Genomic DNA, 15,393 nt, shown 5'->3' with positions numbered 1-15,393 from the left:
TCAGAGGCTCGTGGTTAATGATGCTCTCCTCTTCCAATTACCAATAAAATACAAGAATGTTTGTCAAGTCAAACTTTATTTAAAAAGCACATTTAAAACAACTGTGCTGTACATTGACATACGCTGAAAAATTAAGGCAGAACAATAATAAATAAAAGACAGAATGATTAAAAACAATAAAGGATGAATAAAAATAAAAACTTGTGAAAAAAGAAAAACCAATACAAAAAAAAAAAAAATCTTCAAAATTGGGGCTCTGACCCCAAAGAATGGATGTGTTTTTAAGAAAAAAATGCAATAAATATCGGCCAAATGCTTAACATTTATTTGCAAAAATCACTTTTCTTACAGTACAGATGAAAAGTTCAAGACACCAGTTTGGCACGTTGTCACACACATTCTCACACTCCAGCCAGTGAGGATCCATGTTTTCCAGCCAGCGTGGTTTCAGACTGTCCATAGAAAAGGTGTCAGTCCCACAGACTGCAACACTGTAAACGCTGATTCAAGGCAGGGGGGGGCGTTTGTAGGCGGGGGTGGGGGGTCCAGGCTCAGTGAGGACATCAGGAAAGCTGAGACGGGGTGGTAGGTGATGTAGGGTCACATCCCCATCCGGATGCTCTGGATGATCTGAAAGATAGCTGAGAGAAAAAAAAAAGAGTCCACAAAATGAAGCCAATCCAAACCTCCACCATAATCTGCACTAATCCCCATGTTTCATCCTAATCTGTGACGGACAGTAAAAAGCACTGGTACCTGATCCACAAACAACAAAGACAAAGAGAGCCAGCAGCCAGGGACCCACAGGGTACTTCTCCTCCTGCGGTCGCTGCGTAAAACAAAAACACATTAAAAAGCTGCAGCAGTTGAAACAAAACAAAACAAAATCAAACGTGTTTAGCAAGAATGCTTTCACATTCACGTCTTCTACCTTCTCCCAATTCTCTACATTTGCTTTTTGATGAAGCCTGCTTTCACATCTGCTACTCATCACAGCTGTCCTCAAAGACAGCTCTGCGGAGGCTTTCTACAAACAGAAATGCCGAGTCAGCAGTTTTTTTCCCTTTGTTTTCATGTTATGATGAGTTCAAGCTTCAAGCCCAAGGTGATATCATCTGTATAGACCTGTTCCATGTTTGCAGGAGAAACCTTTAACAGGGGAGGATGTCGTAAACACAACACACCTTTTCTCAGTTCAGAGACAGAGAGGGACTATGTTGTAAAAATCATTTGCAGGTATGATTATGCAGCTGTTAGCCCAAAAAACAAACAAAAACAGTTTCCTTTTCTAGGACATGGTTTCTGCAGAGCCGCGGGTGTTCTTTAGAAATTCGCCTCTGAGTGTTGAAGGAGCAACCCCCCCCACACGCTTCCCATCACACATAACTGAGAGCTCTCTGTTTACACGCTCTCTTGCTAGCTTACAGCCCCTCACACCCCCAACCTAACATTAGCGGCTCTATCCAGCTAAACATGAGGAAACTCCTGAACCTCCGTCTTTACAGTACATAGATAGTATATAAAAGTAAACTTCAAGTACACTGCCTCAGTTTAGTATTGACTAAGTATACTTCAAGTACACTTAAATAGAGTACTTTTTACTAAGGGAGTACCCCTAAAAATGGAATGATTCTCCAAACTGAAAGGATTGAACTAAGGCAAATTTTGATTTGAAGTTCTGTTCATATCCCATTTTCTGTTTCATCATATTTGAGTTGGGGGTTGAAGGCATTGTGTGTGTCTTATAGTGTCTTGCTTTTAGATAAAAAATTTTCATTCTGGAACTTAATTTCCGGAACTTTAGGACCAGAAGGCTTTATGCAGTAAGTTTTTGACTTGAAATGTTTAGTCTGTTCCAACATTTTGATTTGCTTAAAAACATGCTTCACCCTTTTGGGTCTGGACTATTGGTTATAGCACGGATCCAAATCCGTAAAGACGGAACTTGAACATCTTATGTTCATTCTGGCTCAGCAAAAAATTTCAAATTTAATCAAAGTATTGAGATCAAATATTTTCCTAAAAAACTCAACAGGTTATTGTACTTGTGTTTATGTACATATCCTTAGCCAAAAGTAGTCTATTTAAGTGTACCACGAAGGCATTATACTTGAAGTTTACTTTTTATGTACTAATATACTGTCAACTTAAAATGTTACAATTTAATTCCGTTATTATACTTCCTACACTACACATACATGGTTTATAGTATACCTGCTATACTCAATTATGCTTGGTAAAATAAAGTTCAAGTGTACTACTTATTTCTTAGCATGCATAAAAAACAGTCAGAAGGATATGCTAGACACACATGGGTACACGGGAATAGGATGACATCAAAATCTTTGTTAAACATTAAAATTAATTGATTAAAAATGAAAAACAAAAAACAATAATCAGTTTAGGTAAAAGCTTAAAAATCAGCACGGAGGCAGGATGACTTTTCTTTAAGCAACTTAGTAACACATTTACCTCACTGCTTCCCAAAAGGTGATCTTTATCGCATAAAAAAAACCAACTGAAAGTCGAGTAAATCTAATCAAGGCAATTAAATCCTTATCTTCAACAAGCGTATCCTGTCACTGGCCCTCCAGAATTGTTGCTGATGGTCACACTGATACGCTAAATCCTTTTATGAAGATCCTCATCTCTTCTGGCTGTTTGTTTAAATGAGAGAATTCTCCAGTCAAAGTGGTGGACAGAGGTCTCAGGGGTTTCACTTTTCACCTTTTTTACACCATGTTTACACTGAAACTAAAGAAAAAACAAAACAAAATCAAATCATTTTAAATGAAACTGACACTTTAACTTTCTGATAAGGCAAAAGGGCTTAAATTGTAAAAAGAAAAAAGAAAAAAAGGCTTCATTTATTTATGCACTTTACTTCTACCTATCAAGTTTTTGAACCACTTAATCCTGTTTAGGATCATGAGGTTACTGGAGCCTATCCCAGCTACTGCTGGTTGAAGAGCGGGTACACTCTGGATGGTTTGCCAGGCCTCTGGTGGCCGACACAGAGACACACAACTATACACACTCACATCAAAGGACAACTCAGTCACCAATCAACCAATGAGAAACCCAGAACAGACACAAGGAGAGCGTGGAGACGCCACGCAGAAATCTTCCAGCCCAGGAATTGAACCGGTGCCTTTTAGCTGTGAGGTGGACTTCACTTCTATCTCCATATTTGTCTGAAATACGATTAGATTTTAGAGAAGAAGTTTAATATAATGATAACGATCTAAAACGAAAGGATCTAACTTTAAAATCCTTTTCCTACTTACACCAATCTTGACATGTACAGGAGTCGATCCTGAGGGTGTATTCTGACTGGATCCATTTAATTTGTTTTCCCCGATAATCCGGAACATATTTACAGTCTGAATGCACCCAAGCGGACTCTGATCCACGACCAGGAACCGCTCTCTGACCCATCTTTGGAGGTGGTCTCCGTTCGTTTCCAATCAAACTGAGCTCCGGTTCGCTCTGAGTTTTCTGAGCAGAACAGCTGGACCAAAACGGCCACCATCGCATTACGGGATGTAAACAGAGTAGAAAGGTGGCAGCCATGAGGATAAGACGCAGCAAGTCACTGAAATGTGGTTCGATGAATGCAGGTTTATCAAACAACCTTTAACGTGACACGCATGACAACGTGACACTGTTCTCTCAACAATCTATTTGTCATAAACACGTATTAGTGTAGCTTTTAAGCCGTTGTCTCCTCAGTAATGGCCTTGCAGCATGTCTCCACTGTACCAAAGTAACAAGTAAAAGTGTTGTGCCTGACATTGATACAGACGTTCAAAATTGGTCAGCGAAATATAACATTTAAATAAGTGAACTATCCTTACAAGGAAGCGTAGGACTTCCATTATTCTTTCTCTCTTTGCTCATAATTCCTAGCCAATGACTGAAGAGATCTTTAGTTAGGTGGTTTTGTTTAAAAGCTTTGGTTTGAAACATAAATGTCTGGTTGAAAGGCAGTCTGAATACAGACCAAACGCAGGGTTCAGGACTCGATCCGGACCAACAGTCTTTTCCAGTCTGAACACACCCTCAGAAACTGCTTCTTTTCTTTGCTCAATAATAACAGAAAAATCTGAGGAACACATCATCATGTCTCAGTTGGATTTTTATCTGCATCTATACCCATTTATCTGGGCTAATCTGTTTATTGAAGAAAAAAGAATGTGTGTTTGTGTGAGGATGAATCCTAAAATCTGACAGTGAAGTAGTCACTTAGTCACAGGGAAGAATTTAGAGGCCAAAAACCATAGAGCAACGACAAATGAAACACCTGAGACACAGCTCTTGAAACCCTGTAGAATAACGCTGTGACTATAATCATGGCTGATAACCATAACATAAGCGTTTGAGTATTTATGTCACATAAATATCAACTCAGAGAGGAAGGTGGTGATGGACCGAAGCAGGTCACCCACAGCTTTTCAGATTTCTCAAATGCATAGCACATGGTAGCTACAGATTTTTGGGATCATGTAAACATTCTTTACATAGATTTGACTAGAAGTGGCATCACGTTTACTTTTTAAAAAAAAATACACTTATGTAAAATGAGGAAAAAGTGGTAACAGGAATTACAAACATGTGCAAACTTTACTGTGCCTTTTACTCTCTACAAATACTTAATTGTTTCTTGTCCAATTAACTTTTTTCCTCATATATTAGTCCTTTTATTACTTCCTAGAGCGCATGCTCCATTCCAAAAAGGTTGCAATCCCATCAACCTGCCCTCACCCCGGTACTGTAGAGCGTTAATAGCAGCATTCATTAAAAAAACGCTTCTATTTACTAAAACAGAGACAGTCTGGGCTGAAGGGGTCCTGAGTCACGCTCTACGGCGTTGTGTGTGAGGGGCAGCTGACTTCTCCATCCTCGTGCAGCGGCGTTCACACACCTCTGATGGCTAATGTGCCCCCCCCCCCCTCCTCCTCCTCCCCCCCGGCATCTGGATGCGCGTGAAGGGCTCACCAGCGTCTTGGCCACGTTTCCTCTCTGCGTGATGTTTTTGCTGTGTTTCTCGTTGGCCATGCGGATCCTCTGTTTGGCCACCATCTTTCCTCACAGAGCGTGGAAAACAGCAAGGCTAATTTATTCTCTCCGCTTAACAGCTACTTTCTGGTGCTGCAGGCGGACGACGGCAGCCAGCATCCAGAGAGAGGATAGTGGTGGGCACAAACAGGAAACTGACGGTTGTAACTTCAAAATAATATTACAACTGTGAGAAAATCCCACAAAACAGCCTCGCAACATTTTAGTATTATATTTTAAAAGCCATTTATAGTTTTTTTTATTTGTGTCTTACTGATTATTTTGTAGGTTTGTCAAAAATTCACAAAGAAATATAGACCAAAACTATTATTTTGAAGGATGAAGAATAAAAACAAGCTTCCTGTTGTTGAACTTTACAACGTATGCTGCTCGTGTCGAACATTAGTTTTATTTGATTGGGACATAAATTACTTTAGCAAATGCATCCAATGTTTTGGAAAAGCCACTTGGAAAGTTAGTAGTAGGGGGTGCACATTTAGGACTTTTTCTGATATAATATTACACACATATTGGCCATACACCTAAATAAAACTTTCTTTTTATTAGTTAAAAATTGACCAACTTAAAATAACTCATTACTTTAGTTTGGGATTTACCAAAACATATTAGCACTGGGCAAAACACGAGAGCAGTTGAAGTCCAGATAATTGTATTTTAATTTACTCCAGATGACTCAACTGAGTTTATCAAATGAAAAAAAAAAGGCAGTCAAACAATGAAGACTGTTTGTAACTTGGCTTTTTACTCTCAAAATCTGGTTTAATAAATGATTGAGACCATTGACTGTATCAGAGAAGTGCACTGAGAAATTACTCAGTTCCAGTTTAAACCAAATTAAGTCAATTGAGTTGCCATTTTTTTCGCGATGTAGACGCCGTCATGTTGGAACTAGATGATGTCAGCAAGCATTGATTGGTCCGAGTCAGTCTGAGTCAATGTATCTATGGCAACCACTCACCAATCAGGAGTGAGCTTGTTGGAAGTCCAGACTCCTACCACTTTAAGTGGGCTTGGGAGAATCTGTCAATTAAAGGTTCAAATGTTCAATGTAGGGGCCAGCAAGCGCTGCTTTTTTATTTAGGCACCTGATTGGCTAGTTTACTACTTGAATAACTTGCAATAAAGAAAAAGTATCATGAAAAATTAAGATTAGAAAGAATTTTATGAAAAGGCAGCCGAGCTAGAATGCTTGTTCTGATCAATAGAATGACTGAGTAATAGCTGTTTATTTCTCAAAAGAAGTCTACCGGAAGTACCATCAGGTACTTCATTTAGAATGGGTCGGGGGGGGGGGGGGGGGGGGGATTCTGTCAATCCAGTTCTATTACAGATAATGGTTGAGACCAGTGAAGATTTTGACTCATGAAAACTGTCGCTCTTTGACGCAAACCATAGGTCTCAAACCTTAGTTCTGTACAGTTGCTGCCCTTTTTACTTGGGGCCTTATTTCTTTGTGATTTTCTAGATCAAGAGTGTTCTGCTAATCAAAATCTAGAATCACCAGATTTAGCTAATTGAGAGAAAATAGGGCAGGGCTGAAAACAGGTGGGGCAGTCGCTCTTGAGGACCAGGGTTAGAGACCACTCACCCAGTCTGACTTTGAACATACACTTCGTACATGCACGTTATAAAAACCCTTGTGCTATCTTAGATGACCCCACCCTTAAATTGACGTGTTCTCCCTACCATGACAAAGGTGGATAAAGGTGGAAAGATTTCATGTAATCCATGGACACCAGTGAAGATCACAAATCATTGAAGAAAAAAGGTTCAGCGCACTGTCTTGTGGGGTCTAGATGACCCAACTCCCAATGTTAAAGTGCCTTGGATAGCACAAGGGTTACGAGGTTGACTTCCCATTTAACCCTTTTGCTATCTTAGATGACCCCACCCTTAAGGCCCGTACACACCGGGACGAATATTCGCCAGCCGTTATTCGCCAGCGTTTTTCAACACGTTTTTTGTGTTCACACCCAGGCGATTTTCGCTGACGATGAGCTGAGCGAACATGCAATTTCATTCCCTGACAATAGATGGCGCTTAATGTAAAACAGAAAAAACACCCTGAACACAAGGTGGCGCTGCGCAACTTTACGCTTCTTAAAGTCACTTTTCACTCAGAAGAAGAGAGCAAGTATTTACGCGCTTGTCAGAATCAAACAAAGAAAACATGAATATTTCCAGCACCAGTAGCTCTAGCTCCAGTTCCAGCGATGAAGAAATTATAGTTCTGTTGAATGATGAAAGACGCCGGAAAAGATGTCGATTTTGGGTACATCCCATAGTTACGAGAAGAGAAGAACATGGGGAGTTTTATCGACTGGTACAAGAGCTGAAAATGTATCATGAGCGTTTTCGGGGATATTTTAGAATGTCCGTCAGTGAGTGCATTTTCTTCGTCTTATTTCTTCGCGGCAGTGTAGACGGTACTTGGCGTATATCTTCTTCGCCGTGACGTATGTGTGCTCAGCAAGACAGTTTGGTGTTTGAGCGTCCCCAAGTTGTGTTTTACTGTAACTTCAGAAGCTCCAGACAGGTGTGCAAAAGTGCCATTCTCATTGGTCGTATAGTTTTTGACGCGGCGCGTCAAATTAAAAAAACGAACCCGAGGCGTTTTTTAGAAAATGACGCTTTTACGCGTGGCGTTTTTCCCGTCGGTGTGCACACTCACATTGGTGCCCTTTGTTTAGTCACGAGGCGTTAAACGTCGGCGAATATCTTTACATTGACGTGTTATTCCTACCATGAAAAAGGTGGATAAATGTGGAAAGATTTCATGTAATCCAAGGACACCAGTGAGGTTCATAAATCAGTAAAGGAAAAAGGTTCAGAGCACTGTCTAGTGGGTCTAGATGACCCAACTCCCAATGGTAAAGTGCCTAGGATAGCACAAGGGTTACAACAAAAGCTTTTCATTTTAGCTGTGCAGGGCACCATGCATAACACAGGGAAATGTGTGCAAGTGTCAGCACCATGTATATTTGATTTATATTAATCACAAAAAATACTTCATTCTATATGATTTCATTAAACATATAATAATTTTGATTATTGGTGGAATGCTGTAAAGCATTCAACCCTTTGTTTTCCTGTTTTTTTTAATTTATTCTTTCTATATTATTATAGTATCTTCTGCCATTTTTGCCATTTAACTACTTCTACATTTTTTCACCTATTTTAACCAATCAACTATTAAAATGTTCAGCTCTTTCAGCTTATTCTTGCTATGAGTTTTGGTTTTTCAAATTCTTCAACTTCTTAAGATATTCCAGGATTTCCAGGATTTTTGCTCCATTGAAATACATAGGGAAGTTTTGGTGCATGAGGTCGCCGGTTCAAGACCCCATTCGGACATTTCAAATTTTTTAACCATTCAACTATTAAATGGTTCAGCTCCTTCAGCTTATTCTAGCTACGACTTTTGATTTTTCAAATCATTCAACTTTTTAAGATATTCCAGGATTTTCCAGGATTTTTGCTCCATTAAAATACATTGCACTTCACTTCTTTGACAGTTTTTCACCTACCTTAACCATTCTACTATTATGATGTTCAGCTTTTTCAGCTTATTCCTGCTATGACTTTTGTTCCTTTAACTTTCAAGAAATTCCCGGACAGTTCAGCCATTTCCTCAACAATTTCAGTTTTCATGGTTTACTGTTTCTACAATTTTTGACCTTTTTTTATCCATTCTACTATTACAATGTTCAGCACGTTTTCAGCTTATTCATACTATGACTTTTGGTCCTTGAACTTTTCAATATATTCCAGGATTTTCCAGTACAGTTCAGCCATTTCTTCAGCAAATTCAGCTTTCATTTAGCAGTACAGCATTTAACCTTGCATTTTCTTCTGGAAATGCAGCCCCTTCTAGTTTTGTTTCAATTTCAATATCATTTTTTCAAAACAATCCACTTGCTTCATCACGTTGCTCCAAATTACAGAGACTTGTTTGCATCAAAAGTCATCATAATCTTTTCAGCATGTGACCAATTTAGGGGAAAAAAAAGAAAAGGACAAATGTGCAAAAGCCATACTTTCTATTTGACTTATTATGACGTCTGCACATTTCTGAGTCAGTCACAGCTCACATCACTCACCCCTTCTCACAAGAAGACTGAGCCTTCTGCTGAGAGTGAAAGCAGGGCAGCGACATAGAAGTGGTTTCCTAGCAACTGAAACAGATAGCCTGCCTGGGGAAGGACACAAACTCCTCAAGCTGAGAGAGGAAAAGCCAGTCTCAACATCTGACTCATGTGGGGGACTGATGAGTCTGTTGTTTTTTTATGCTGAACACATGAAGAGTGGGATTCTCTTTGTTTCCCTTTCAGTTCAAGTGTTGTTGCAACGCTATTGTTGAGGTTGGATGATTAAAAAAAAAAAGAATTAAAACTGCTCAACCAGATAGAAGACTGCTGTTTTTGACACCCTGATCTTCAATATAATATGCTTTTTAATATTACTTCTTGTTCTGCAAAAATAAATAAACGTCTTTACAACCAATAGGTTTGGTACAACCACATTGACTTTTAAATGAAACTGACTTCTTCATGTGTGAGAGACAGCACAGGTCAACAGAGGTTGCAGCTGCAGATCAAATGTCTCTGGATACCATAAGCTTGCAACGATGCATTACCTTGCTTTCTCTTTCCCATCCCCATCCCCAAAGATTTACTTTGTCCCTTTGTGCCTGACAGAGGAGGAGAGAGCACCTGAGATGCAGGATACAAGAGTATCGGTGCTGCAAGAACAAAAGCCGCACAAAGGAAAGCGACGCTGACAGATAAAAAGAAGCAAAAGCAGGAAGATGATACATTGGGAACTTAAAATGGACTTTCAATGAGAATGTGAAAAGTAATTGCTGAATAAAAAAAGCTGATTCTGATTCTTTATAGCTGTTTTCTCACATGTGTAAATGTTAAAATGAAACTGTGATGAATATGATCAGAAGTGTTTTTTTTCTATTGAATTTAAAGATTATTTTGAGATCTCAAGCATCAAGTATTTTTATAAAAATAATAAAATTGGTGGTGTTTAATGTTAACATTAATGTTTAATGCCTACATTTTTGGTCTAAATTTGGGATTTTCACTCAAAGATTATCCTATGTTTGAAACAAAAATGCATACAAAAAAAATCAGAATTACAGGTGTAAGATTTAAAAATAACAAACAGTTTGCACATGCAACACGACTTCTGATATGACATGGGAAATGTAAAGGATTTGCAGTTGAAAACATATTCAAAGCATCACGGCAGAATAACCCCGCTCTCTGTTACCTGAGGAAAATATTTGGTCTGATTTTTGGTGTGTTTACCTCCGACCTGCTGCTCTAATTATGGTTAACACTCACCTTGTAGAATACAAACACATGCTTGAGTCTCCTCGGAGAGGAAGGTAAACAGGGATTGACCCCAGAGAAAACATACAAAACGTTGGAGATGAATTCAGCTGCAGAAGAAGGGAGGTTTGGCAGAGGAAGAAGGAAGGAAACATTTGATGGTGGCCCATAGGGTGTGTCCTGAACAAAGTGAGGGTCTATGTGGAAAATGGTTCAAATTCATTTCATCCAAAGCACACTAGCTGCTTTTCTTTTCATTTGCTGACCCTGCCCCTCCATCAGGCGAGACAGAGCTCCATGTGTCACTGAACGCAGTACACACACCAAACTGCAGCTCATTCATGTTCAGTCTGTTTCATGTCAACATGCACTGACAGGAGACTTTTCACTCCTCTTTTTCGCTCTAAAGACTATTTTCAAAAGACATGTATGCACATATCTCAATGCACATATTTCAATCCTTTATTTCTTGTAATTATGATAATGATGGTCTATAGATAAAACGATAATATAGATAACAGGACATTTTCAGTACAGATATCAGCTGAAAACTGTTCTTTTCTATGCACTCAAAACTTGTCTGGGAATTACTGCATGAATGCACCATTGCATGGAGGCAATAAGCCTGTGGCACTGCGTAGGTGCAATGGAAGCCAAGGTTGCTGTTAGAATAACCAATATATATACATACACACACACACACACACACACATACATATATATATATATATATATATATATATATATATATATATATATATATATATATATATATATATATATATATATATATATATATATATATATATAAATTTCTTTTGCAGTGTTCAGATTTTTGTTAATGTTCTTGCACATGTGATGATGCACATGTATGAGGAGTTCATGCCCAAATAAGATCTCACATTTTTAACAGTTCTATTTTTAGAATTTAGTATTTTATTTTATTTTGTACCTGTCTTGATTTACTTATTTAATTTCTAAAATCATTGTTATATATAAGATGTTTGAAAGTATATTAAAATATGCAGTTATTAAATGATATGTTCAAGGTCTAAAAATCTGTACAAACTTGCATGACTGTGATAAAAAAAAATGGCACATCTGGCAGCAAAAATGTCTGTTAAGGGGCGAGAAGGTGCCCTGCGACATACTGGTGACCTGTTCTGGGTGTACCCCACCTTTAATCCAACAGTATTCAGGACAGGCTCTGGCAACCCCGTGACCCCGAAAGGAAAATAGCAGGTTAAGAAAATGGATGGATGGATTGAGAAGGTCACTTTTTCATGACTATGAAGACATCTTGTTTAAGTCTACATGCATAATTGTTTCACCCACATTGGAAAATTTTCCATCTTAAACAGTCAACTAAAGTTATTGTCCTAGGATCTCATTCAAGTTCAATGCCCCGCACCATTACATAACCAGCGTCATGCTGGACTATTGGCATACGTTTCTTTTTTTCTGTAATGATTTGCTAACTTATGTCAGATGATTCTAGCTTTCAATAACATTACATAAAAGTTTAATTGAGATAATTTTATGGTCTCCTTCTAGAAATTTAATCTCTATTCAAGTTTTATTCCTAAACCAAAACGTCACTGTACAGAAAAAAAAAACACTTCTTAAAAGACAGAAATACAATAATTTTTTCATTTTTCTTTGACAAAAATCTAAAAATCTGTCTGACAGTCGGTTCATGTGAACTAATTAAAGTGTCCTCTGAGACTATCAGTGTTAGAAAAAAACTCAGACAAGAAATGTAGGCCGTAGACCAGAAATATAGACTTTTATATGATTGCAAGCTGAGCAAACATGGCAGAAAGTGCTTCAGCTGTCATACAGATGCACAGGAAAACATAGAAAACTGGTAGAAAGTGTCTGCTTGATCTCAGCAAAATGAGGCTGAGATGTTTGTGTTTTTCTGACCCTGGTTTGTTCGGTGAATGGCTGCAGTCAGTGTGAGGTCTCCTGGGGAAAGGAAAGGTTACCACAATTTTGTGGTAACCTTGTGAGAAACGTTTTAGTTTTTTTACTCCAAAATATTTTCCACAACAACCATGCTTTTACAAGTCTGCAGCAGAAACCATTCCCTCCTCACTTCTTTTGCTACATTTCTTTTCTCAGTTTTCAAAGGGTTTTCCTCTGTTAATTTATTTATTAAAGCTTTATTCAATAGGGACAGTGCACATTAATGAATTTGCGTCCATAGTCCCTAGGCAGGAAACATATAACAGGAAAAAATAAAAGACAGAGTCACAGATACAATAAGAACACAAAAAGGTGGTACATTAATCTTGTTAATCTTCAGCTATCTGATTATTGAATTTCTAATTTCTGTTGTGCATTTTGATTATGTTTTCTGGAGGAAACAATACCAGCTCTTCACAAAGTGATATTTTTATAAGGATATATTAATGTGGGTTTGACCACACAGTTCTACTTATTTTGACTTGACTTGATTATCATGTACGTTTATCTATAATATTACAAGTTATAGTAAGTCTGTGCATCACTTGCATTCATAAATTCATGTGATTTTCACGCATCTTCTTGAGAAATCTTTAACATTTTTCTTTCAGGATGAAGGGAAGCAACTAAACTCTTGCATTCCTTTTATAGGAAGAATTCTCATTTGTGACTGTGTTTCTGTCAGTGCAGATTCATTATTTTTGGCTTTTCATTTGTTGCAGGAAAACCAAGAACTGAACTTTTCGTAACTTGAGAAAACCAACACGGACCAATTTTTAACAGAAACATTGGGTTTTTGTATGAAAAAAAAGAAAAAACAGAAATAATTCTGTTCCAGATACATTTACAGTGGTGGACGAAATTTTTGGTACCCCTCAGTTAAAGAAAGAAAGTCCAAAATGCTCATTGAAATGACTTAAAACGTTCAAAAGTAACACTACATTAAAATTTATTGAAAATTAAATAATCTAAATCAGCCATTACTTATGAGTTGTTGATTAACAGAATTATTAAAAAAAAAAAAAACTAATGAAATAGGGCTGGACAAAAATGATGGTACCTCCATAAAAGACTGAGAACTAATTGCCCAGGGGGTCTTAATGAACTCAGGTATGTCCTTTCATTGACATCACAGCTTTTTTCTAACCCATAATCAGTCTGCCTGTTTAAAGGGAGACAAATAGTCACGTTGCTGTTTGGGGAAAAGGTGTGTACCACACTGAACATGGACAACAGAAAGAGAAGGAGAGAATTGTCCCAGGACATTAGAAACAAAATTATAGACAAACATCACAAAGGTAAAGGATATAAAACCATCTCTAAGCAGCTTGAAGTTCCTGTGACAACAGTGGCACATATTATTCAGAGGTTTAAGACACACAGGACAGTAGCCAACCTCCCTGGACGTGGCCGGAAGAGGAAAATTGAAGACAAATTGAGGAGACAGATAGTTGGAACTGTATCCAAAGAGCCCAGAACAACCTCCAAAGACATTAAAGGTGAACTCCTAGATCAAGGTACATCAGTGTCAGATTGCACCATTCATTGTTGTTTGAGCCAGAGTGGACTTCATGGGAGACGACCAAGGAGGACACCACTGTTGAAAGGAAATCATAAAAAAGCCAGACTGGAATTTGCAAAAATGCACGTTGACAAGCCACAAAGCTTCTGGGAAAATGTCCTTTGGACAGATGAGACAAAACTGGAGCTTTAACAGACGACGAAAAGAACACACTGTCAACAACACTGTCCCTACTGTGAAACATGGAGGAGGCTCAGTTCTGTTTTGGGGCTGCTTTGCTGCATCTGGCACAGGGTGTCTTGAAGTTGTGCAAGCTAAAATGAAATCTCAAGATTATCAAGGCATTCTGAATAGAAATGTGCTGCCTAGTGTCAGAAAGCTTGGTCTCAGTTGCAGGTCATGGGTCTTCCAACAGGACAACGATCCAAAACACACAGCCAAAAACCCCCAAGAAAGGCTAAGAGAAAAGCGTTGGACTATTCTGAAGTGGCCTCCTATGAGCCCAGATCTGAATCCCATTGAACATCTGTGGAAGGAGCTGAAACATGCCATTTGGAGAAGACAACCGTCAAACCTGAGACAACTGGAGCAGTTTGCTTATGAGGAGTGGGACAGAATACCTGTGGACAGGTGCAGAAGACTCATTGACAAATACAGAAACCGATAAATTTCAGTGATTGCCTATGAAAGGTTGTGCAACAAAATATTAAGTTATGGGTACCATCATTTATGTCCAGCCCTATTTCATTAGTTTTTTTTAATAATTCTGTTAATCAACAACTCAAAAGTAAGGGTTGATTTAGATTATTTAATTTTCAATAAATTTTAATGTATTGTTTGAATGTTTCAAGTCATTTCAGTGAGCATTGTGGACTTTCTTTCTTTAACTGAGGAGTACCAACAATTTTGTCCACCACTGTATGTCGCCATACATTTACTAAATCCCCTTTTTTGGGGTCGTTGGAGCTACTGTTGGGTAAAGGCGGGATCCGCCCTTGACAGTTTACCAGTCTGTTACAGGCGGGCCACACAAAGAAAGACCTAAGCCATGATTTAGAGACACTGATTAATCTATGAAGAATCCTTTTGGACTTTGGGAGGAAGTGAAAACGTACACATGCATGGGGAGAACATGCATACTCTACACAGAAAAGTCCCAGCTGGGATTCAAACCAGAGCCTTCTGGTTCTGAGGAGAGTGCTAACCACTTCACCACCATGCAGCCCATACATTTAAATCTAACATTTCAAAAATATTTTAATATTTTACATAATTCCTGTTTTTTTTAAATATTTTTTCCCATTCATGCACATAGTATCACAGCATGGATTTGCTAAATGAAATACACACATGCAGTTATACACACTTAAATACACGAAGACAAAAAAGTGAAAAATGAATTCAGGACTATCAACCTTTACTGCACAAAGCCCTTTCTGTCACCATCAGAGGCATTTATATTGACGAAGGTGCAGCCACAAT

At 38.3% G+C, this 15,393-nt stretch overlaps 1 protein-coding gene across 2 annotated transcripts; it reads right to left on the bottom strand.

The window, feature by feature from the left end:
• Positions 1-59: 59 nt before the first annotated feature.
• Positions 60-5,224, bottom strand: serp2 (stress-associated endoplasmic reticulum protein family member 2). Of its 2 annotated transcripts, XM_011489621.4 has the most exons (4): positions 4,999-5,224; positions 932-1,027; positions 757-829; positions 60-641 (listed from the first exon to the last, which is right to left on the bottom strand). In XM_011489621.4, the coding sequence occupies exons 1-4, from the start codon at positions 5,080-5,082 to the stop codon at positions 601-603; spliced, it is 294 nt and encodes a 97-aa protein (XP_011487923.1). In that variant the 5' UTR covers positions 5,083-5,224; the 3' UTR covers positions 60-600. The 2 variants fall into 2 exon arrangements, with proteins under 2 accessions (XP_011487923.1, XP_004081733.1); XM_004081685.5 differs by lacking the exon at positions 932-1,027 and having other exon boundaries at positions 4,999-5,216.
• Between the last annotated feature and the right edge of the window lie 10,169 nt (positions 5,225-15,393).

The sequence above is a fragment of the Oryzias latipes genome, chromosome 21 (assembly GCF_053564925.1).
Source record: "Oryzias latipes strain Hd-rR chromosome 21, Olatipes_Hd-rR_3.1".
NCBI lineage: Eukaryota > Metazoa > Chordata > Actinopteri > Beloniformes > Adrianichthyidae > Oryzias > Oryzias latipes.
The sequence above is the reverse complement of the archived record's forward strand: the minus strand, read 5'-3'. Positions and strand labels throughout refer to the sequence as shown.

Coding starts and splice junctions, on each gene's coding strand:
- serp2 (XM_011489621.4), bottom strand. CDS start 5,082: ATGGTGGCCAAACAGAGGATCCGCATGGCCAACGAGAAACACAGCAAA. Junction 1,028..4,998: donor GAAACGTGGCCAAGACGCTG/GTGAGCCCTTCA, acceptor TTCTGTTTGTAG/AAAGCCTCCGCAGAGCTGTC. Junction 642..756: donor CTTTGTTGTTTGTGGATCAG/GTACCAGTGCTT, acceptor TTTTTCTCTCAG/CTATCTTTCAGATCATCCAG.